Consider the following 24,618-nt stretch of genomic DNA (forward strand, 5'->3'; position numbering starts at 1 on the left):
CTTTTTAGGTCTCGGCCTAGCGTTGCAGTGCGCAGCACTGCTCACACAGCGAGAGACCTCTTGTACGGGGTTTCAAAATCGCCCTTCGGAATCGCACACACTCGTGCGTGTGCTTTTCATTTTGGGCCACGCTATTTGCCTTGCGTGCGTCTTTTTCTTAAAGACAGCACGCAATTGGCCAAAGGCGGGTGCATTGCTCCATCCATGGCCTATTGGTGTCTATTACGCGCACCGCCGGCGATGTGGTTTCGATTATCGTGCCCAGACACGGGCACGTTAATTGAAACCAAATGTTTCGCTGTGGCGCACGCACCACTCACGGGCGTGTTTGTTTTACAATGGCGATCGCTTTCGCGATCGCTTTGACTGTTGGGCTTTTGTAGATAAAGGTCAGTTCACCATGCTTTCAGAGCATGAACACAGTAGCCTAACGCAAAACAAAGGGTCTCCGTGCAGAACGTGATGAGGGGGTCCTACGACTCCCATAGCTCTCAGATATTCAATTACTTTAGGGCTGAAAGGGTCCCCCTTGAAGGGCCTGCCCACTTACCCCCCCCCCCAACCCCCCTCGAAAAGGTGGGAGCCTCCCTTCGCTGCAGGGCAGAGTTTGCATTACGCCCCTGCATGGAGAGCGGCATTCAGTTCAGTGAGCGCGGGGTGTCGTGCTTGTCAACACCGTTAATTTTAAATTCACTTCTTAGAATGTTGCTTATTCAGAATTCGCAGCAATGTTTGCCGCCCCGCGATCTGACAGACCAACGGGCTGTTGTGGGGATCCCGGGCTATTCAGCGTAGTGTTCGGCCCTGATCTTGTCAGATATGTTTACCTCTCCTCCGGTCAGTCAGCATGCGTATGTGTGTGGTGCGGGAAATCCCACTTCCATTCCATGGCGCTGACCTCTCGCTGCCGCCCATAACTGGCTTGTAGTACGTACCTCTTAAAACCTTCTTAAAACATATACTTTATCAACACGCACGTTTTATTTCTAGTATGCGGTTTTGGGAGTATTTAGAATATTTTGGTACATTCAGCAAGCCGCATTGTTTCAAACGTACTCAGTCGAATTAGAGCTTAATTATGTTGTCAATGTGCGCATAAGCCGCATCTTAAAATTACTCAACATATCCGCACCTGTGGGAACAAGGTCACTAAGGGGTGGAGATACAGTTAAAAACAACTGTAATCGTAAGGTTAAGCGCAAGCCCCTGTAGCGGATGCATTAGCCAATTTAGCTACCAAACTATCTGTCTGTATCTCTGTGTGTCTCAGTCTGTGTGTGTCTCTGTCTCCATGTGTACGTCTGTGTGTGTCTATGTCTGTGTGCGCGTCTCTATGTATACGCCTCTGTGTGTGTGTTTCTGTGAACACATCTGTCTGCGTGTGTTTTTTGCTGTGTGCGCATTTCTTTATCTCTGTGTCTGTGTGTGCATCTCTATGTGCGTGTTTGTCTCTCAGTGCACGTCTGTGTGCGTCTCTGTGTGTATTTTTCTGTGTATGCGTCTATCTGTGTGCATCTCTATGTGTGGGTCTCTTCTGTGTCTGTGCGCATCTTTGTTTCTGTGTGTCTGTCTCTGTGTGTGCGTCTCTATATGGGTCGGTCTCTATGCGTGCGTGTCTGTGTGAATTTTTCTCTGTGCGCGTCTGTCTCTCTGTGTGCATTTGTGTGTGTTTGTCTCTCTGTATATGTCTACTGTTAACCTCACTGGCAATGTAAACATGGCATGGGAAGGGAAGGTCCCCGAGTCGCCAATAAAGGCCTGCTGGTCCGATAGTAATCTGCGGACTGTACTATAAGTAGCACCGGTATAGTCCATCTAAACACAATAACTGTTGTATTATTCTTAGATCTACAGATAAACATCTTACAACCCAACACAATGCAGAAACAAAAGACAAAATTACTAATATTTTGTATTACCATTCCTTACTGCATTGCGCTTATTTAAAACAAATACAAAAATGCATCCAATCTATAAAGCGGTTCACTAAATAATGGAATATAAATATACTTACGTTTGCATGCACACGATATGCTAAATTACAGGTACACGTGCGCATTTAAAGGCATTCTCACATATTGCCTTTTATAATGCTGATTGTATGTTACTACCCTACCGTAGTCAGTTAGTAGCATTTAAATCAATAATTATATATTACAAAGTCGCAATATTATTAAGAAATCTTAATTGTACAAATAATTTATTTAAGGTGTTTACACAATGAAAAGCATACGTGTTTTTGATGCTATTTTTTTCACAATGTGTTTACACACATCTTTTTAGCTTATTCAGATAATAGTTTTTATTAAAACTAACAAATACTCTTTCACACGCAATACAATTCACTTTTGCATAGCCCTTTCATGTTTACCTAAAACATTTACGCGCGCCTGCCTGCGCTCATCTGCGCCTGCGCTCATCTGCGCCTGCGCTCATCTGCGCCCGCGCGCATCTGCCTCTGTGTGCGCGTCTCTATGTGTGTGTGTCTGTGTGCATGTCTCTGTGTGTGCATTTCTATGTGCGTGTTTCTGTCTCTCGGTGCACGTCTGTGTGTGTGTGTGTCTATCTGCGCGTATTTTTCTGTGTGTGCGTCTATCTCTGTGTGTGTCTGTGCGTCTGTGTGCATTGGTCTCTGTAGGTACGTCTGTCTGTGGGTCTCTTCTCTGTGTGTGCCTCTTTGTTTCTATGTGTGTCTGTCTCTGTGTGTGCGTCTATACATGTGTCAGTCTCTATGTGTGCGTGTCTGTGCGTATGTTTCTATGTGCGTGTCTGTCTGTGTGCTTGTCTCCATGTGTGTATCGGTGCATGTGTCTATGTTTGTCTGTGTATATGTCTACTGTTAGCCTCACTGGCAATGTAAGCATGGGAAGGCTATAATACACTTACTTACTCCACAGATGTATGCAAACCTGCCATTCCCTAACATATACAGTACACAAACCAGCAAACATATCCAGCTAAATATAAACAATGGCAAATTCTCTAATGCGAGACCTGTTGCATTGCAACTGCTTGTTAAATTTTGGTGTTCTCACCGTCTGATGAAGTCAGTAGGACTGCCTCCCTTAAAATGACACCCTTTATATGGACCCAGTCCCTGCAGCAGTCCCACACAGCCTTTCAGCCCGTCATGGCGTGTGGTTTGTTTTACATATGGTAATATATAACTCTTCGTTGAAACAAACATACATTTACTGAAAAAACCAAAGCTTAAAGTGACGTTACAGGTAGTTATGCTAAAAATATCTTACTTCCCATTAAAAAAAAAAAGCTCAAACTCACTGAAGAAAAAAATAAACAAAAAGGTTAAACTGACATTATAGTTAGGAGAAAATGTCAATTAAAGCATATCTATTAAACTCGTGCCCTCGCCAGGCCGTGCTTTTATCTCACATTACAGCCAATTACCTCACATATTACATCACTCACGACTTCTATGAAATTGTTGATAACATCACTGCAGCATTTGGACTTCATTCACGACAAATCTGTGCATGGCAGGGGTGCGATTTATAGTTACTTTGGGGCATGAATTATAGTTACACGAGATAACTAACTGCGGAATAGCAGTGGTTTTGTTAATTTAAAAAAACAGTATGTTTTAACTGACATTTTCACCTAACTACAATGTCCCCTTAACCTTTGTTTTTTCAGTGAATATGTATGAACGTAATATTGCGCGAGGTAAGTATAGATTAACTTTTCTAAACGTCATATTCATGTACTCTAAGGCCACAGGAATATAAGTGCCTATGCTCAATACAATAGGATTGTAAAGTGAACAGCTGCTTCTGAGGAAGCAACCCGGCACAATCAGCAAAGTTCTGAAAAGGCCTAGAACACAGCACAGATCCCTAGATACAAAACCTAAACGTTAAAAAGAAATGGAATGGAGTTCGAGAGTTTGGCCGTAAGTAAAACAAGGGATCCCCCACCCCCCCTTCTACTAGCCTCGCAAACCTTATGAATATGCAATAACTATAGAGCATTAGAACTCAAGGATCTACAGTGGCAGAAGATCCTAAGCTACAAGGAGCCTTTCTGCTCAAAAGTTCTATAGAGGAAAAAGGTTTGCCTTGAATATTAAGTTAGCAATAGGCAGCTAATGAAGTTGGCGCATGTAGGCAGGTGGTGCATTTAGGATAAGACTAGCTGCAGCATTTTGAATGATCTGCAGACAATACAACAAGTAGGATAGCAGGCCCAGATATAAGCTGTTAGCATAGTATAAATTGGAAGTAACCAGAGTGAATAGTCTTTCACGTGACCCTTGGTACCAGATGTGGTAAATTAACTTGCGGCTACAGGTTTTACCTACAGTTCAAAAGACAGGTTAGAGTCAAATTTAAAGCCTACATTTCTCACAAGTAAAGATGGTACAGGGGGGCACCTAACGCCGAAGGCCACCAGTTATGGGAATCTGGATAATGAATAGTGCCAAACAAAAGAATTTCCGTTTTATCGGAGTTCGATTTAGAGCAATTGTTATTCATCCACTCACAGACACATTTCAAACAAAGTTTAAAAGAATTAAAAGCCTTTAAATCATTATCCGTCAAGAAAAAATTGAAGTAGAGTTAAGAATGCAAATAAATAACAATACCTTCCTGGTATTGTCTTGTGGTAGTCTGTATTCCGGATACAATACTTTGGCATCAAGATATTTCACATTTGATATTGCAGTACAACACCAAATACCCCAATACACACAACAGGGTTTTTAACAGTAATAGGAAAATCCTTCTACTAATAAAATGCCTCCACACAACTAATGAAAATACAACCACAGCATCAAGTTCCCGTAGAAACAAAGAAAATACAAAAAGTTATAAAACTCTACAACTCAGTACGAACTATCATTCAAAGAGCAGCTTTAATGTGTTTTGGATTTTCAATCAAGATTTGTTTTGAAATATCAGTATATCAATTTTTCACTGTACAGTTTTCCATCAAAAATGCACTTTCCATTTTGGGTTAACACAAAGAAAATCTTGCCTTTTTCTGAAGTAAAAAAACAATTTGGCCCATTAAATCAGATATTATGCATGTTCAGTAATCGGCAACTTGTGAGTTCCCATGTACAAATGCAACACATGGGTTCTGTTCCATTTGCCCGTGGTTTACAACAACATTCCAGGGACGCCTACCAGAATGTGAGAGATGCCCATCTTCTGCCAAAGCGGTTTATGATTTAATGGCCAAAACTGCCATATATGCCCACCATAATGCTAAAAATTCCGACATCACATAAGCAATGGACATTAGTAGCCCAATCATGGCCGCGATTCAGACAGGCAAATTCACAGAATGATTGGCAAAGGTAGGTGCCAATATGCCATAAGTCCTCGGATATCTCAAGGTGCATCATTTACTATGCTAGTATCGACATGATCTCAGAAAAAGACATATTTGTGCCGCAGTAACAACTTATAATGTCAGCACCAGAAATATTTGGGGTTCCCCGACAGCAGGTAAGGCTTCCAAACAGAGAATGCCCTTCAAGGAGGAACACAATGCCAGACAATTACACAATACATATGCACAGAAAAAAACTTTAAACAAATGGACATAAAGACATCACAAACTACTGCCTGAAACAAACAAGGCCATTACCTATTATTTCTCAATTCAGCCTTTAATCTTATTAACTGCAGACTTGCTAATGTACTGTTTTTACGCCCTGTCACCGTCACTGGCAGTCCCACACTCTGGTGACTTCGGTCTGGCTATTGCTAGCACTTTTTTGGTCCAGTTTTCGCAGAAATTGTAGGACTGAGAGAATATGGCTTGCAAAATGGCCATTCTCCATGTGACTTAGCTAAATTGAGAGTTGACACATGTGGCCATGCTGCAGATACTACAGGGTGTATCAGTCTGTGTTTGTGCATAAGCATGCAACCCTGCTATTGATTGGGCTGGAGGTCATCAAAAGAATACAACAAGCATTTGCAATGCAATAGGTCTCACATTTACGAGGGTTTGAGCTATTGGCATTGTAAAAAGATCAATAAAAGGCATTATCATTTACAATGCCAAAAGCTTAAAACTCACAAATGCGAGACCTATTGCGTTACACATGCATGCTATACATTTTTTTAAAGCGTTAAAAGAAAGCGTGTCCTGCCTGCTGAAGCTATTTGAGAAAATAGTACTCGGAGGCTGTAATTAAAGCCTACCGAGTAACAAGACACCTAACAGGGGGTGTCATTATGGGAGGTTACAAAATGAGACAAGGCAGTACTAAGGAGGGACTACTAAGCCTTTTAACAATGCACAGCCAGTTTACAGTGGATAATAACACGAGCCAATGAAAAATATGCGCGGAGGGTGGGTGGAGCTTCAAGTCCCTACCTCAGGACAGCATGCCTCACAGAGCAGTGCATGCGCTGCCCAGGCTCAACCTAAAAACCGTCTCTTTAAGTGTTTAGTAAATTGATTGTAGCTCTTTCTCAGACTACAGAATGGAAATGCTTCACAGTGAATCTGAGTCTATTGTCCTCTGTATTGCACCCATTTGAAGTTTATTGTAAAGTGCACTAAAACCCTATGGTGAAGGAGTTCAATCTAAAAAAGTTAAATAACTAAATAAAGGATAATAGAGATGCTCCACCAGGAGTACTTGTACTCTTAGCGCAAGGCTCGCTCTTCATCTACAGATGCCCCACTTTCTAGTATTTGCCTGCCAACATGCATTTCCAAGGTAATAGCCAGAAAATTACAAATAGTGAGTGTATGGGTTACTGGGGCTGTGGGGGGTGTTGATCTCCTAAAAATATATATATATATGGCAAAAAGGTGCATTTTAAAGCAATTTTGTCAATTTGTAGTGAAATGATTCCCAGGCGGTCCTGTGGGGCACACATGATTAAAAAAAAATACAAAAATAACTCAGTACTGCCAGTGGGCCCAGGGTTGTTGAAGTTCCTTCTTATTTCTTTTAATTTGTTTTATTTGTATCCCAGAATATTCATAATAAAAATTGTGTATTGCGGCCTAAATATCTTTTGCGAAAATATCTCTCAATTGATTGTAGACTTTGTACTATTAACCCCTTCCCCGCTCATGACGGAACCACTCAGTCATGAGCCACGGTCGCCGTGTGCTCATGACGGAGTGGTTCCGTCATGCTGCGGCCGTTGGCGGCCGCGCCGCCCACGCGGCGCTAATTCCCCGCCTGTGCGGGCGATTAGCGCAGTGGGCGGAGTCATGACGGAACCACTCCGTCATGAGCACAGCTCAACCGCGGCTCATGACTGAGTGGTTCCGTCATGAGCACCGCGCCACCCCCAAACCCCCCCCAGCGCTGCGGCGGAATTCCCGCCGCAGCGAAAGGGTTAACTCAGAGTATTATTTTTGTAAACAATATTTAGGACACATAATTCTGGTACGATACCATTTTCATCTTTCTTTCACCTCCTTACTCTTACTTTGTTTTAGGTTTATGTCGCTCCCTCTGTGTGGTTCCCTCCTCCTTTCAGAATGGTTTATCCTTGCCACTATCACTGTAAATCCCTCCTTCCGCAAATCCATGCCCCACCTCCCTCCCCCTTAGCTCCATCTTTGTATTCCTGTAAACTGTTACTGTGGGCTTTTGCCTGAAGGGGGTCCAGAAGCTCTATTTGTAGTTTTAGTGAGACACAGACTGCTGAGAGGAAGCCCAGAGGCACCTCCCACTGTTACTGCTGTCGTGAGGGCTCACTATGTCACTGTGCATCGCAGCATACAAATTGTGAGCATGGAAAACGCGCAAATCAGACTGATCATGCAGCAGGCTGAGCTGGGAACTAAAAGCAAAGCTACCCCACACACACACGGAAAGAACGCCACACAATGGGTAAAGATGCCTTCAATCATTGTCAAGCAATGGAAACCTATACATCACAAGGGAATCACACAAATCGCACGCACATAAAGCTCGCCGCAGATTCTTAACAGGGCCAAGCCAGCCACTACCCCATACTAGAGAATGCATCGACCTGCTACAACCTACCTTGCTGGACACTGTCCAGTGCGACTCACCTCTAAATAATGTGAAACACAACCAATCACAATAACAGCAGGCCACTGTTGTAGGTCAAGTGAGAACCCCAGGGAGAAGTCACCCAGATTCCATAAGCACTTTAGGTCCGTAGAAGAGGTGAGAATGTGTTACACGACTGTGGTTAATAATCACAAAGTCTCGCAAGGGGGAGGAAACACAGAGACGAGTTGAAACAGCTGATTTGCAGTGCAGCCTGTCTCTTTGCTCAGCAGCATTTGTACCTAGCACGACTTCCGGTCTGTCACGAGCCTGTGAGATTACCACCCGATGGCTCTATCTCCCCAGTAGAGACTAGGCACAAATTAGTTTTTTTTTCGGATTTAGAAGTGTTTTAATCGTCACCATGAGAATCAATATAAGATAGTTCCACGGGTGGCCATTTTGTGTCCTCTTTCCTGCTGCCATCTGCCTTCGCTTGTGGGACGCTTAAGTCTAGCAGACGGACCACATCCTCTCCCAATTAAATCGATACACTGTCTACCGAACTCCCCCTTGCGAGTGCGCTCCACTCAAAACTCTGCGGTGAAGAGGGGGTTAAAAGGAATCTACAGCGCGCCCTTTTCAACATCAATATTTACGGAAGAAAGCTGGGCGAGATTTTCGCTGCAGATATTAGCAGGAATGTAGTGTGCAGGCGGCGCTGGCAGGTGAGCACGAGTGACGTCACTGTGGAGCTCGCCTCAAGGACAATCAGAAACCAGAGAGGAGACGCCATGCGCGTGCACATCGCCTGTCCGTACGCGCACATGGTTTGTCTCCCTTCGCGCACCAAACTGACAACAATAGTCTTGCTGAAGGCGAAGCAGCGCATGCGCTGCGTTCGCTAGGCGAGACCTAAAAAGGTGTAGCGCTGTCTTTTTCAACAGGGATAACCTCTGAATTATGTTCTGGGCATCAAGGAACTACTTACAAGGTACTGGTGAGCTATGCATTGGAAACCTGTGCATTAAGCACTGTAGTTTAAAAGTGAACCTTTTGTACAGATAGCCTGTTCAGTCTGACAATGGCCGAGAAACATGTTTCCTTTGACCCCAAATGAGATGAGTAACACCATTATGGACAACTTTGAAACTGTTGTGAAGATATTTTGGCAAACCCATATTCAAGACATCGCCATTGACCAACTGGGAAGAAACGGTGACTCACAATTAAGAAGAAACCTTTGAAGTCATCGACTTTTTTTTTTTTTTTTTTTAAAGAGTTCTGAGAAAAAGACAGCAGACTGAAGCAACCATATTTATATGTGGTGCAAAAACTAGGATTCCAATTAATCTCTGACTGCAGGAGATAGGAAGAATAAAGGCCCTAAGTTAGTTGGCCACAAAAGTCTAGAAAAAGGTTGGGGAACTGGGGCAACTAGAACTACAACCATTAGTATAACCAAATGCGAAGAGGGAGAAGGCTATATCACCGCACCTGACAAGTGAATAGTGTCGTTCAGTGTAAACTAGAATAGTGCAAGGAACCAAGGAACACTTCCCCCTGAGCTCCTTAAATCAGGACGTGAGTCCTTTTCAAACATACATGCAAAATAGGTTCAGCACTATTTAAAAGAGTCCATGATATTTAAAGGATTTTCCACGAAGTCACTTTTATTTTCTTAATCAATCTTCTCTTTATTACATCATATCACAGGTATGTAGTATCACAATCTTGTTAGCAAAAGAAAGCCATAGCCGACGCGTTTCGTCTCCTAAAAGGAAACTTCTTCAGGGCAGAGAAAGATTTATTGCATAGAATTGCATCAGTCCGGGAAACGTTATATAGAGACCTTCAGTAAATGAGGGATAATGCCCAATAGATATGTATATCTCTGAGTGTGGTAACAGGAGCACTCGTAAAATAATTTAATGTAAGGGCGAAAGCTGCTTAAAGTCATCCGCTAGACTCAGTACCAGAGCGGCATAGTAACCCGTGCTCTCTTCGTGGTGGTCTCCTATCAGCAGCCGATGTACAAGATGATGAAGAAAAATACAGTAGCAGCTGCCCGAGTGCCGGACTGTCAGTAGCATATACATAACATGCATTGGTAACGCATCGGTTTCGCCTATGTGATTAATAATAAGCTGTTGCTGTAAGTTGTAGGTTAGTGAGCAGTTGTGCAATATAAGCTACTGAAACTCTGTTAAAGTGTTATGACTTTTTTTAAATGGAGAAAGGCAATATATTGTGTGTGCTTATGAGTCAACAAGATAATGCCAATTGTAATGGTTAATCTGTGTAAAGGAGGAACAAGGATCTCAATATATTGACATCGCTAAGAAAATGAAAATGCAGTGTCCTGGAAAGCATTATGGTTTCAGTAACTTACATTACGCAACTGCTCACTAAGCTACATCTAACAAAAAACAGCTTTTTAATCACATAAGCGAAACCGATGCATTCTCAACACTTGTTAGGATATGAATACACGAGAGCACTACACTTGTTTTTTGTAAATTGGCCTTTTGTCACACTAATTTATTTGCCGCACACGTGTAGTTGGTTAATTAGTCATGATGTCAAAAATCGGATGTTCAGGATTATATGTATGATTTCATGCAGGACCTAGGAAGGACTCTACCAGTCACATAACTAATAAAAGTGTGTAAAAAAGTTCCTTGGTGCTTTGCAGCAGTTTTAATATCTTTTTAGAATTTCTCGTTGCACAAATGGGTGTAATTTCTGACATTTATATGTTTGCCTCTAGTTCATTGCTTGATTTTGATCTCGAGAAAGTGTCCCTCATGGTCGTTGAAGGCAGCTCATAATTACAGAGAAATTATGGAAATCAGACATAAGCAAACTCAAACCTTGGCAGCTACTTAGAAACATACTCCCATGGAAGTCTGAATTACCCCTTTTAGGGTGACACACCACACCAATTAGGGGACTAACGAAGATCTTGATCTCCCCGCGAGAAGTAATGAATAAACTGAATTTTCAACCATGCAGACGAAACAGGCAACGGAAAATCGAAACTGAGAAGAAAAAGAAAGCAGGGCATGAGTGGAAAGAGGTGTAGGGAAGAACAGGTAAAAAAGTCTATTTGGTGTTTCTTCCAGCCACCCCAGAATCAGGCCAGCAGAAGTGTCACTTTTAAATGCCTTACAGTAAGATGGCTCTTACATGTGCTGGGGCCTGGGCTGTCCCTCTGCAGCAGACTGGGGGCACCACAGCCACCTATTGTATGATGCCTGCTCCTCCACTGGGTGGCACTGAAAGAAGGGGAGGGGAGGGGGGACACCCAGAGACCCATGAAAGACATACTCTAGGAAATGCATACAATCAAGAAAAGAGAACCACACACTCGGGAGACTCACGGAAGTAAAAGGGGCCCAGGGAGAGGACTCACTTTCAGTTTTGTTTATAAAGCACGAACCCGGCCTGGATGTATTGTAATGTAATGTAAGAGGAATTTATTAAGCGCACTGCAACCCATCGAGCGTCCTGGCGCTAAAGAGGGAAAAGACAGTAACAAGGACTATAGCATGAGCAGAAAGATGTTAAATTCTGGGAAAGAGGCAGGTTTTAATTTGTTTACGAAAAGATAAAAGATCTTTCATCTGTCGCAACTCTAGGGGTAGTTTGTTCCAAAGTCTTGCAGCGGAAAAACTGAAAGCTTGTCCCCCCCCCCCCCGCTTAACTCTTCTAGTCTGGGGTACTTTCACCCAGTAAGCTGTAGAGGACCGAAGGCAGCGGGGAGGGGCATACCAGCAGAATTTACTCTGCAATGGTATGGGACCCAACCCATGCAGTGCCTTAAACACAATACAGAGGGATTTAAAGTGGATCCTCTGCTATGGGAAGCCAGTGCAGCTCCACAAGGGCCTGAGTGGAAGAGGGTTGACGGGGCGCGTCAGACCCAACTTTGCTGCCATATTCTGAATTCTCTGCAGTCTCCCAGTCAGAAACTTAGGGGATTCCAGCAGTAGTGAATTACAATATTCCAACCTGCTCAAAATCCCGCTCCTAACTACCAAGGGGCTTGTTTGAGCAGGGAGCTGAGGGAGAATCTTCCTCAGAAACCTAACGAGAGAGAAACAGGTCCCCATATTTTATGGACGTGTGTTTCCAAGGTCAGTTTCTCATTAAAAGTAACTACCATATTGCGGACTGCCTTAGATGGTCGCAAGGGGGAGTCAGCTGGAATGGGCCAGAAGTTGACCGGAAGGGAATAGGGCACTCTCCCACCCTCAGTAGAGAGGATTTCAGTGTTATCTGCATTAAATTGCAGAGAGTTGTTTCTTAACCAATAAACCATATTCTGCATACATACATGAAAGTTGTTCAAGAAAGATGACTTCTCCCTCCAGTGATAAGATCAACTGGGTGTCATCTTCATAGTTTACCAGGCCTATGCCATATGATTTAACAATATCCACCAGGGGACGCATGTAGACATTAAACAGAATGGGGCTTATTGTAGAGCCCTGCGGCACAACATGATGGATTTTGGTGAATTTGGCCCGAAAAGGGGGGTAAGCCACGGCCTGACATCTATCAGATAGATATTAATGAAACCATTTCTGTGCCACACCAACTACCCCCACTCCCTCCAACCGCTCCAGAAGGACCTTATGATTGACCGTGTCGAATCGGCAGACAGATCTAATAGGATCAATATGGCATGTTGACCCTTGTCTGCACGCAGACGAAGATCATCCAACTCAGTCAACAGGGCAGTGTCTGTCTCATGTCCTGGGCGGAATCCAAACTCAACCTCATACATTGGATCATTTGCCTTTAGGAACTGGGAAAGTGCCCTGCTCACATGGCGCTCAATGATCTTTACTGGTTATGGAAGGAGTGAAATAGGCCTGTAGTTTTTAAGACACACCGGATCAAGTGAAGGCTTCTTGGAGCGCTTTACATGAGCACCAGTTATATTACACAATGACATTCATTTTCGGTAATCACGGGGAGATTAAGTGATTTGACTCTTAAGGTAAAATCTTCAAATGCCAAAGAGGGAATACAAGGGGACAGCATTGAAAAACTGTTTCCACAAAGAGAATCATGTAGAGAGCCATCCACGGGCACTGCCCCCTCCCACAAACATTCCAGGCAGTAGGAAAGCCTGTCTCAGACCCAGCCCTTTGACCCCTTGCCTACCTCTTCCTGCCATGCCCGCCCTGTGACCTCCGCACGCAGTCAGGCAAAGTCTCCATGTACATCCGTCTCACATGGGGGGGGGGCGGGGGGGGGAACAGAAGCATCTCTCGCCATTAGCGGTGAGATGTGCGTGAACACAGGGGCGCGCGGTGATCACTGCCGTTTGTTGTTGTGGTTTGGGAGGCCTAGAGAGCCCAGCTGCTTCCAGGACCTCCGACGGCAGCGGCGTCACTCCGCCAGTCACGCTCTGTGATTCACTACCATCGTCACGTGACCCTCTGGTAGGGTTCCTCCTACGGGGAATAACCCTGACAAGAAAGGGGAGAGATCGTGTCTCGCTCGTCACATACTCCGTCTTTAAAGCCAGCCCGTTGAAACTACGTGCATCATAGACACTAGAACGTGAACGGCACGGTCACCTCCATTTTAAGTGTATGAAACCTACATGTGAAGAGAGAGGTTTGCACCCTTTACTGACCCCTTCCTGTACCTAGAGACCTAACAGCATCTAAAGCAGTCAGACAGAGCGCTCGAGCTTTGTGGATCCTTTGGAGCGATTACTTAGTGGCAAACATAATAAAAGTAACATCATATTGACCTTAAACCCCGATGACTACAGAAGCATAAGCGATTAAAAATTAAGATGTGCTCCGTCAAAATGTGTTATGTAAATAAAATTTTAAAAAAAACGAGTCACGTGGGATAAAACTTGCGCCCGCCATTATTTAACAAGTAAAACAAGCGTGGCGGTCCCGCAAAGGCAGCCGTGTGTTTATTTTCGCATTGCGCTTTCACTGCAAGTGAAAGCGCAATGCGGAAATAAACATGCGGCTGACTTTGCCAAAGCCGAATGAGAAGAAAAAAGTGCGTACCGACTAATGGAGGAGAGAGTGTCACGCCGCCAGTAAACGATCCAATCCCGGTGGGCGGGGCCAAAAGGAGACAAGGCGGCAACAAGGAGGGACTAAGAAGCCTCCTTTACAATCATCCTTTAGATACTCACTGCTGACATAGTTCGGAAACTTGACCTGTCGCCAAGTGCATCTGGAAGTACTACAGCCAGCACCTCCCTTCTGCACTGGCAGGAAGCTGGCTTCGCTCACCACAAATCACCCAGCATTCAACCAAAAATAACGTCAAAATTTGCCTTCCTAAAAGACGCAGGGTCAGCCGTCTTTTCGAGTAACACGAAAATTAAGGGACTACCTATCCCTCTGAGCCCCAAAGTGACCATTTGTAAGGGCAGCTCAGGCGAGAACGTTGAGATTGGCAAGCCACAAATCAGCAAGGCCATAGTTATAAGACAGTTCGATGCACTGGAAACATCACAGGGGGGTGGCGACCCTAATATAACTATGCTGAGCAGTCTGGGGGTTTCATCTCCAGTCTCGGTTGCTGTTGGGAATACTCATACTACGACCATACCATTGCACCAAGAGACAATGAGAGACTCTGTAGTCAATTCTGCAGCCTTCCCCCACGTCAGCCCAGAATTTACGCCCAAGCACTTTGACTTACCAACAAAGACAGGCATAAAGGGCAGCCTAAGAGATACAACGGAAGGGGGAGCGGCCACTTCCGCCACTACACCATCTTCTCCACAAGAGTACCCACCACATTGGGGGGATGGTGGAATAGATTTTGCCCAGCCCTTACATCATGGGCAGAGCTGGACTAGGCCTTTGCGATGCAATGAGGACGCTTGTACCGTGGAGAGGGATCTCTCCTTTTTAGAATCAAAAGAATGGGAAAACATGCTCTCATCATATGGCAAAGATGCTCCTGACCAACCTAGGCCCTCACCGGCCCCAAACGAGAGGACGAAGGAAGACCCTAAACAGGAGACGGCATGGGCCACAGCTCTGGACATCTTACAAAAGTCGGCTGATGTCATGACTTATCAAGCCAACAAAATGGACATACAAATCAGCCTTTTGAACACACTGGCGGTGTATGTCGCTAATATAGATGATAAAATCACTAATCTAAACAACTTGATTAGACGGGTCCAAGCAGACGCCGACCTCCCGTTACAAAGATGTGACTACCGACCAATAATTGAGAAATTGAGCACACTTCCAGAGATGATGGCAAACTTGATGGTGGATCTAAAAGAAATTACAATTGCAAAGCCTCTCCTTCCAAGTATAAAAGAAGGAGCAAAAAGCCCGCCAACAAAGATATGGCGGTGGCAAACCCAAGGTCTAGGAGGGCCGGAAGCAGGACCATGTCCCCATCCCCGGAAATATTGGCCATTGGCAATTCTACGAACAACTTACAAAAATCCTCTGCTGCGGGCAATGCAGAGCTCATCTCATCATCCCAATTAGATCAGGTCATGGAAGATTCCAATGGCAAGGGGAAAAAGCAAAGGAAAAGGAAAGGTCGCAATAAGATTCGCCGACATAAGCAAGATCTGAGCCTCTACCCAATATTCAATACCCACAGACGAGCAGCATCAACAGGGCACAAAGTTCCAATAAGACCAGATGAGGCAACCAAAGAAACAGTGATCGGAATAACTCCATCTGGCAAGGCCAAACAAAATCACAGTCTCCCCAACCCCTGAGAAGGAAAAGGACGCTGCCAGGGCTGTCCCTGAGCACATGAGTAAAGGGGGGGGAAAACAGAGCCAACTATAATCACTCAATTGGATCATTCGGACTCGAAACCTTCGTCAAGGGCAGCGGACAATAGGAACACCAGGCCTATAGAGCTGCCTGGCAGCACTAAAATACCAAATCAGGCCCAGGCCAGCAGATTGCATAATGACTATCTGGGCAACTTTACAATACTTGCGCAGAGCAAGGGGGTCCAAGCGCCAATTAGTACACTGATGCACAAAGCAACGAAGGAGGCAACTCCCGGACCCTTGGCAGAAATTATCCCAATGGACTGCATGACAGGGCTGGAGATACTTTCTGAGCCCCCTGAGGTCCTCTCTCACGGAGCTACAACTTCCACGCTCTTTTACCCGGAGTATAAGTCCAAGGGAAGGTGCGATATACTAAATTGTGGAAACATCATGAAACTGATAGAAGCCATAGGCCTGTCAAACGCTGTAACATCACAAGACATCATCTCGATAGAATTTATTGCACCAGGCCAGTGCCAAATAAATGAAACAACGATGGTCTCCTGGCGATCGACGGAGGCAATGAATAAAATCTTAGGGCACACGGAAACCTTTAAGCAGTGGGGTATTACCATAGTCCCCGGCAGGGAACCGGGCTACCCACATGTTCTGCAGGAAACCCGAGCCATTGAGCGCCCTAGCGCAGGACAAAGAGCGGTCTACTCGGTTCTAAGGAGTGCCCGGGCTAAAAGTCCCATCTCCGACTCGAAAGAAAAAAAGGTAAGAGAGGGTCAGCACATTCTAAACAGGGGACTGGAACAGGCCTGCACATGGTCATGGTTGGCGGGATCATTAAACGAAACCCGGCTGCTACGCTGACAAAACAACGACCAAATGGCCCAAGATTCTTGTCCACTAAGGATCTGCTCATGGAATATAAATGGGCTATTAAACAAACTGGGGGACGATGCCATGATCTTCTACTTACGGACATTTGACATCATATTGCTTCAAGAGACATGGCTCGCGGAGCCGCAGCACCTGGAAGGGTTTAAAACTCACCACACTCCAGCTTTGAAAACGAAATTCTCCGGACGAGGCAGTGGAGGCTTGGCCATTTACATATCATCAAACAATGCAATTTCCTCATGGGACCTCGCAAGCCCTTCCCACTTTATCCAGTCTGTGGGAATTTCTTTCAGCACCTACAAAGGCCAGTCCAGGACCATAATTTTACTGAATGTGTACATCCGCCCAAATTCCACGTCCAGGCAGACCCTCTCAGACGAGGTGATAGCGACGGTGCTGGGAATGAGATCTGGATCCTCGAATGCAGATATTATACTATCTGGAGACTTTAACATGTGGTTAATGTCTGACCTACAAAAAAAACGAGATAACCAAATCACAGGTATGCGACTGGGCCATACCATCACAGGACCATCCAGGATGGACCAAGGAGGACCTGAAAGGCCGCACCCTACAAGGAAATTTAGAACATCTTGGCCTCAGAGCCCTTAATGGGCATTTTTTTCCGGACAAGCCACCTGGCCTCTCGTTTATATCAAAAACTGGTGCATCCTTAATTGACTGTACTTTCGTCAGCCTTCCCCTCTTGGAGCAAATCTCCGGCAACAGACTAGAAAGCGACCACAGCCCGCAAGAAATAATGCTTAGCACAAGGCTGATTCAACATGCCAAGCCAGGGGCACAATCTTTCGAAAGCTTTACGATAAATTTAAAACAAATTAAGTGCTCGGTCAAAAATCTAAAGCAGGTAGCAATGGAGGCAAAATACATGATTGAGAACACCACCACAACAACCGAAGATCAAATTGCAAATTGGATAAACTTTGCGAGGAAGCTGTATGACAAACACGCAAAACCAATAACGCATGTAAAAGAGACAGGGACCCAACAGCCGTCCTCTTGGGATCCTGTGATACGATCGCCGAAAAGAAGCATGAACCGGTCATGGTGGGAACTAAAAATAAAGCCAATGGACTCACTAACTATAACCAAACTGAGAGAAGCTCGAAGACATTTAAAGTCTGTAAAAAGAGAACATCGAAGGGCCGATTGGAACTGCTTTTGGGCCAAATTATACAGCGACATAAGGACAACCAACTCTGCGAGGTTCTGGCGCACGATAAACAGCCTTGGAGGTCGCGTCCAGAAAGCTGCCTCATCAAACATACTGGAGTCCGAGTGGTTCCTCTTTTTGCATAGTCACTTTAATGATCATCAAACCTTCACCCCTAATCAGGTTATTGGCACAGAGGGCAGTAATGTAGCAACAGTGGCTAACTTGCCTCCGGAACACCTTTGCAAAGTGCTAAACAGGGAAGAACATTTTCATAAAGGCCTGGCAACCGAAAAGCATTCAGACAGCCAAAATTACGCCAACAGCATTGAGCACAGTACAGTCCCGGAGGACGAAATTGAAAAGCTGATCAAAAAGGGTCGGAAAGATGGGGCCCCAGGTCCTGGAGGCATTCCTCCAGCTTTGTTTAAGGAAGATTCAGCCTTCTGGGCCTCCAAGCTAGCTCCACTTTTCACCTCCATCTTAGAAAAGAATACCATCCCACCCTCTTGCAAGGATCAATTCTCGTTCCAATTTTCAAAGGAGGTGACAAAAAATCCCCAGAAAATTATCGGTTAGTTGCCCTAATCGATAACGAGGCGAAGTACTTTGCAGGGATGCTGCTAAATTCACTTAGGGCATGGGCCGAGGAACGCTCAGTAATCCCTCCAAACCAAACTGGATTTACAAAAGACACTGGCACTACGGTTAATCTCATGGCTCTCTCCTGCTTGATAGATCAGGCAGAGTCTAGCACTAGATCGTTCTACATGGGATTCATAGACTACAAATCGGCGCTTGATAAGGTTAATAGGGCCAAGCTATGGCAGAAGCTCTCCTTATTGAACATTCCAAATGGACTATTAAGAGCAGTACAGCTTCTACATCAGGACACATGGATCAGGATCAAAATTGGTGACTGTTCCAGACTATCTCGACCAATTTTAACAACGCAAGGATTCAAACAAGGATGTGTCTTGGCACACACACTTTTCAACTTATTTTTATCGGATCTCCCGGAAAATTTAAACACAGTCAATTCGCATGCTCCTAAATTAGGCAGCCTACAGCTGTCAAACCTACTATATGCCGACAACGTGGTCCTTCTAAGCAACACAAAGATAGGGCTACAAAGGCTCACGAATGCAGCTGCCGCATACTCAATCAAGAACGAGCTTCAGATAAACAACAAGAAAACTAAAATCTTGGCGGTTCGCCCGGGAAGGCCCAAGAAGTTGGCATGGGTCTTAAACTCAGAAAGCATCACAGAAACCGATTGCCAAAAGTATTTAGGAGTCCTCTTCAACAACAACAGAAGATACAAAAGCCAATTGGGAGAGCAAAAAAAGAAAGGAACAGCGCTAGCATTTGCACTCCGCTCTATCCACAGGAAATTACTCAGCCCTACATTCGCGCCAACACTTCAGGTGACACAGGCAAAAATTATTCCAACCTTAACATACGGAAGTGAGGTGTTAAAAGGACTGGACAGTGGCCAACTTGATAAAATTATTGCAAAAAATTTTTAGGACGGTCTTCCAGCTGCCAGGAAATACGTCCCCGGCACAAATCAGGTTGGAACTGGGAAGTTGCAAACAATCACTGGCCAGAATGATGACTTTCCTAGTGAGCTGCCATAAACTGAGGATATCCAAGGAGGGCAGCCTAGCGCAACATCTTTGGGCAAACCTGGAATCAAAACGATGGCTAGCGGGGCACAGCTACTTGTCAAGCGGGCTAAACATCTTAGGTCTGAGCAAAGTATGGGATCTACACGTTAGTTAAAATGAGTTTAAAAGACTAGCAAAAATAAGCGCAAAAAGGCTCTCCTCTTTGGAAGACAAGGCAAGTCTTGCAAAAAGAAAAAGTCACGGCTGGATGACTCTTAGATCATATGATCAGTTGGGACCTCAGAGATATCTAACTTTACCATTCAGTGCACGCACCACACTTTGTTTTTTAAAACTAAGATTAGGGGCTATACCCTTGTCTTGCCACCTTCCCAAATGGAAAAGAGATCAAACTCAGGAACCATGTCGGTTCTGTGGCTATCATAGGGAAGACATAACTCATGTTTTATGCCTGTGCCCAAGCCTCATGAAGGATAGAAGGTCCCTCCTACGAAGGGGCTGGAACAACAAGGAAGTTAGATCATGCAGAGCTGCAGTATTGGCATGTTTTGACCCACGGAATACAAACTTAAACTGTGCACTGGTTAAGTTTATGGACCGTTCTGCGAAAACATTGGTGGAGGAGATAAGTCGTTCACCACCTCAGGCAGAGTCTCAGATTTCAGGATCCCTACAACAGCTGGACAAACTTCCATGCGGGCATTTAGACGCATGAAAACATGTTGGAAACTACAAAACAAAACTGCTTTATAGGAACTGGGGTTCAATTTTATAAAACTTATTAATGTGCTACATTTTATTTCTTGCATTTGCAAAGGTTTTTTAAAATCATGCAATAAAGTAATTATTATTATTCCTTTACAATCAGAAGCCAGCGTTTTGCATGGAAGATGACGCTACCCAATTAAAAAGATGGGCGGGGCTTCCAGTCCCCTTCCAAAACCGTATTTGTTAGACCTGACATCCTTGGCGTGGGTTTTTCCCCTATCTTTTGCCTCTGCTACCTGGATTTTTGATGCTGTGCTGGATTTCGTTTTTGCTGGTTTAGATGCTTTGGACACTCTGCCACTGCTAATCAGTGCCAGAGTGTAAGTGCTCCCTGTGTAAAATATCATATTGATTGGATATACCTGATTGGCATATCTGTATCACCCTGAAGTCCCTAGTAAAGTGCACTGTGTGTGCCAGGGCTGGTGATGGCAGATGCTACTAGTGGGTCTGCAGCGCTGATTGCGCCACCCACCTGTGTAGCCCTAAAATGGTGTCTCAGGCCTGCCACCGCAGGCCTGCCTGCAGTCCCCGGACTGCCATGTCCTCCTGGCCAGTGTCCACACTGACCGGGCCTAACCCTTCCCTTTTTATACACGTCAGTCATCCCTATGGAAGGCCCAAGGTACCCCCCTGGGCAGGGTGCAGTGTATGTAAAAGGTAGAGCATGTACTAGTGCAGGTAACATGTTCTGGTAGTGAACAACGGCCATTTTGTGTGTTCACTGCTGCAAGGTTATCTTGCTCCATAGGCTAACATGGGGGAGGCTGGTGCCAATGGCTATCCGCCTATCTTCTCATAGGAACAAGATAAGACATGAGTGTTTGATATCCCTGAGCTCAGCATTTAATAACACATCTTTTAGGAGAGGTTGTTTTTAAATCCTGAGTTGGAGAATAGCACTTTTTAGAGAGTATCTGTTCTCTTGTCTGACCCTTCTGTGTGCCTGGGCATGCTTGTGGATTGACTGTCTGGCTTGAGAGTGACAGGGGCTGGGGATCCCCCGGGAGGTTGGCTGAGTCAGCCCTCTGCTGAATGGTGACATTTGCAAGGAGAGTGGAGGGAGGAGATAGCACCTGGGAGTGAATAGGGCTGTGCCTGCCTGCCACGGTGCTGGCTCCACCTCCTGCTGGGCAGCTGACGACTCTGCCCCTCACTCTGAAAAGAAAGTAGAAGCCAGGAAAACAAAGTGCTCCAGCAACACCCAGAACTGGATCAGACCGGGCTCAGGACCCACTTGCACAAAGACTTCAAAGACTTTTAGGGGTATAAGTAAAGGACCCCTGACAACAGATTTTTAGATTCTACCATCAAGAGGAACCTCTGCTGAAAGTCGGACCGCTGAAGAACTAAAGGAAGATTGCCTTGCTGTGTGCTCTAAGGGCTGACCTGTTCTGCTGTACAACTGAAGCGGAGGAAGAGAAGGGGTCTTGCTGTGTGCTGACCCTACCCACTTGACCAAACAAGACTTTGCTGTGTGCTGTGTCTTAAACCGAATCTCCAAGGGCCTGAGAAGAGCTGGCCTCCTGTTTCGCAACCCAGGGATAGAAAGGTTGCCAAGAACTCAAGACTCTGCTGTGTCCCCCCTGCGCTGCTGTGTGCTGCAGGGACCGGGGACTGTTCTACCAAGCTTCTCAACATCTGCCTGTGAAGTGGGCTGGCTGCTCTCCGTCTTGCTGGAGAGCGCCGCACTGACCCGGGCCTGACACCGGTTGCCGCATCAAGAAGACCGACGTGCTCATCGGCACGTGCCTTGCCGCGACCCGGAGGCCTGAAGCAGATCGAGAGTCGTGCTTCCCTGCTCTACGAAGCCGCACTGTGAGTGGCTGACTCCGGTGACGTCGACATCGTCACTAGGGGCTCGTCGAGGGAGTTGTGGAAACCTTGCACCGAACAGCCAGAGGAGCGCTTTTACAACGAGCGCAACGACACCGCCGGAGCAACGTAGCTGCCTAAACATCAAGAGCCTACGAACTGATTCATTCTCAGTGAGTATCTAATCACGCAAGAGACTAGAGACTATCGTCTTACGATCCCGACCAACCAAAAAAGCGAATATAGTGTAAACCTGGGATGCTTGATTTCAACTGCGGAAACTAGATAAAGATATATTATTTTTGATATAACTCACCTGTGTGGTCTAAGTTTGTGGTGTGCGGAGGGGGGGATCATTGTGGTGTCTACGTGCAAATACCTTACACATTGCCTTGGGGATAAGCCTGTCTGCTCGAGCCAAGCTACCTAGAGGGTGAGCAGGGGTTATCTACCGTGTGTGTCTCTGTACCCTGACTAGAAGCAAGGGTCCCTATTTGGTCTAAGGTGTATACCTCTGCCAACTAGAGACCCCCAGATCTAACAGTATTGATTTCAAGAAGCTCTCGAATCGCCAGCAGAGACCTAAAAAGAAACCCACCTATATGACCAAGCACTAAAACGACTGGCAAAACCCCTGCCTGTTCCCTGAAGAGATCACTCCTGGGAACTCACAACACCCAGAGCTAGTAAACTTTCTTTCAGGAAAGTCGAGATCCAAACCCCTTTACCTATCCCCCAAAAGCACACCCGGACGAGCTTTACAACCTCACTGAAAACCGCGTCCCATAACTTCAAAGGAAACCAATAACAGTCGCGAAACAGTCGCCACTGACCTCGCGAAGCCCAATAACTCCACGTGACTGAGTCAACATTTTTAGGCCTGGTCATTTGAACTTCAAGAGTTTTCTGAACACCCACAAGGACCCATAGTCTCCCCGTTGCGCACCGTAAGCGTAGATGCCGCGCAGCAGGTCCTCGCGCAGGCCCATGGTGTCGAATGTAGGCGTCACGTCCACCTCCTCGCTGGTCTCAAACTCCACTTTGGTCATGTCCTCGTCCTTCAAAAGTCTCTTCCGCGCCGAGCTGGCGGAGGTGAGGCCCGCGGGAGACGACATGTCTGTGGGATGGTGGCACCGGACCCAAGCGCAACACCGGCGAGACTAGAAGAAAACAGAGCCGGAGAGCGCATGCGCAATGACCCTACGGCCTTACACGTGAAGCTGAGTCGGAAGCAGGGAGTCTGGGACTCAACCCTCTGCACGTGACCGAAGTGTACGGTGCACTTCCTGCAAAGAGGCTATTCATCTTGCAACACAAACACAGAAAAGGGACAAACACTAGTGGGGCAGCATGAAAACTACCGTTTTAATAAAGATCTAAAGTGCTGCTGTGTGAACCAATATAGAGCGCCCTTCATGAGCGCCATGTTGGTAGAATAGTGGTTATGGAGATGGACTTGAGGATAGATCAAATACGTGTTTTTTTACAGACTGGTAACATTTCCTAGCTATCGAGAAGGAAAGCTTCAATGCTAATAGGGGCAAGCGAGTCGTTACTAAGTGCCGTACGTAAACAGTAAATACTACTTGTGGTACATGTGTCATGGCGTGAGGTACCACTTGTAGATAAAGTATGAATTCAAACAGGGTGTAAAAATCCCCTGAACGTTTTAGTGCAGAATGTGAGAATAAAAGGAGCCCACACCAGCTTGTCAGCAGAAAAGCAAACTGACTAAACTGTCAAGGACCACTGCATACATGCCAACATTTTAGGACAGGGAGATTTAAAATGAAAAATCGGGAGAATGAAAATTGACTTCTATTGTAGAAAATGCCATTTCAGGCGGGAGACAGATAAAATTAAGCCATTTTTGGATTGAAAAATCGGTAGTCTGCCACCTGAATCGGGTCTATTGGCATGTATGTCACTGTATAAATAAAGTTGACACCGTTTGAGATCAAACATGCATCTGCGCGCAGAGAAGAATCTGCACGCAGATACATGTTTTAAGCAAATCAAAACATAGAATGCACACTACGTTCTGGCACCCGCAATTAGCAGAGGTGCGAGGGTGGAGAAGTAAGAACAAACTACGCTCTAGCGCATATCACAGCTGTGCGTGAAAACGTTTACAAAACAGGAATAACACCAGTACAACACCTTCCCCCTCATACAAAAAAACTACAGGAAAACAATAATAATGAAATACTGGAGATAACAAGGAGTTAGTCCACATAAACATCTTTGAACTTAGAAGGCATCTCCACATTGTGAACACCTCTCTGTAAGACACAAGAAGGTAAGCCTTCCTCAAAACCTGTATCACTGGTATTTTTTATTTATTTTTATTTTTATTTGATGCGTTTTTATATCGCGCGGACTTTACCCGAAGGTGTCAGAGCGCTTCACAATAGGAACAGTAATGATACATAAGGAGGAAAATGACAAGTGAGCATGTTACAGAATCAAACGGTACGTTACATGAGACAATAGTGACAATTGTGCAAGTATCAAGAGCAAACAAAATACAAGAGGTAGCAAAGTGACGTGTGCAGGTTACAAGAGCATACAAGGTACACGTAGAGGTAAAAATGTGTTGCAATAAATGGCA

The 24,618-nt window shown here is 45.3% G+C and overlaps 1 protein-coding gene across 1 annotated transcript in view; it reads right to left on the reverse strand.

Moving 5' to 3' along the window:
* The window catches only part of EIF4A3 (eukaryotic translation initiation factor 4A3), an 82,922-nt gene extending 59,639 nt beyond the window's left edge, over positions 1-23,283 (reverse strand). The window contains exon 1 of the mRNA XM_085612326.1: positions 22,954-23,283. Within this exon, the coding sequence (XP_085468452.1) occupies positions 22,954-23,122 (169 nt within the window). The 5' untranslated portion in view covers positions 23,123-23,283. The remainder of the gene's footprint in view (positions 1-22,953) is intronic.
* Between the last annotated feature and the right edge of the window lie 1,335 nt (positions 23,284-24,618).

This window comes from Triturus cristatus, chromosome 6 (genome assembly GCF_964204655.1).
Source record: "Triturus cristatus chromosome 6, aTriCri1.1, whole genome shotgun sequence".
Taxonomy (NCBI): Eukaryota; Metazoa; Chordata; class Amphibia; order Caudata; family Salamandridae; genus Triturus; species Triturus cristatus.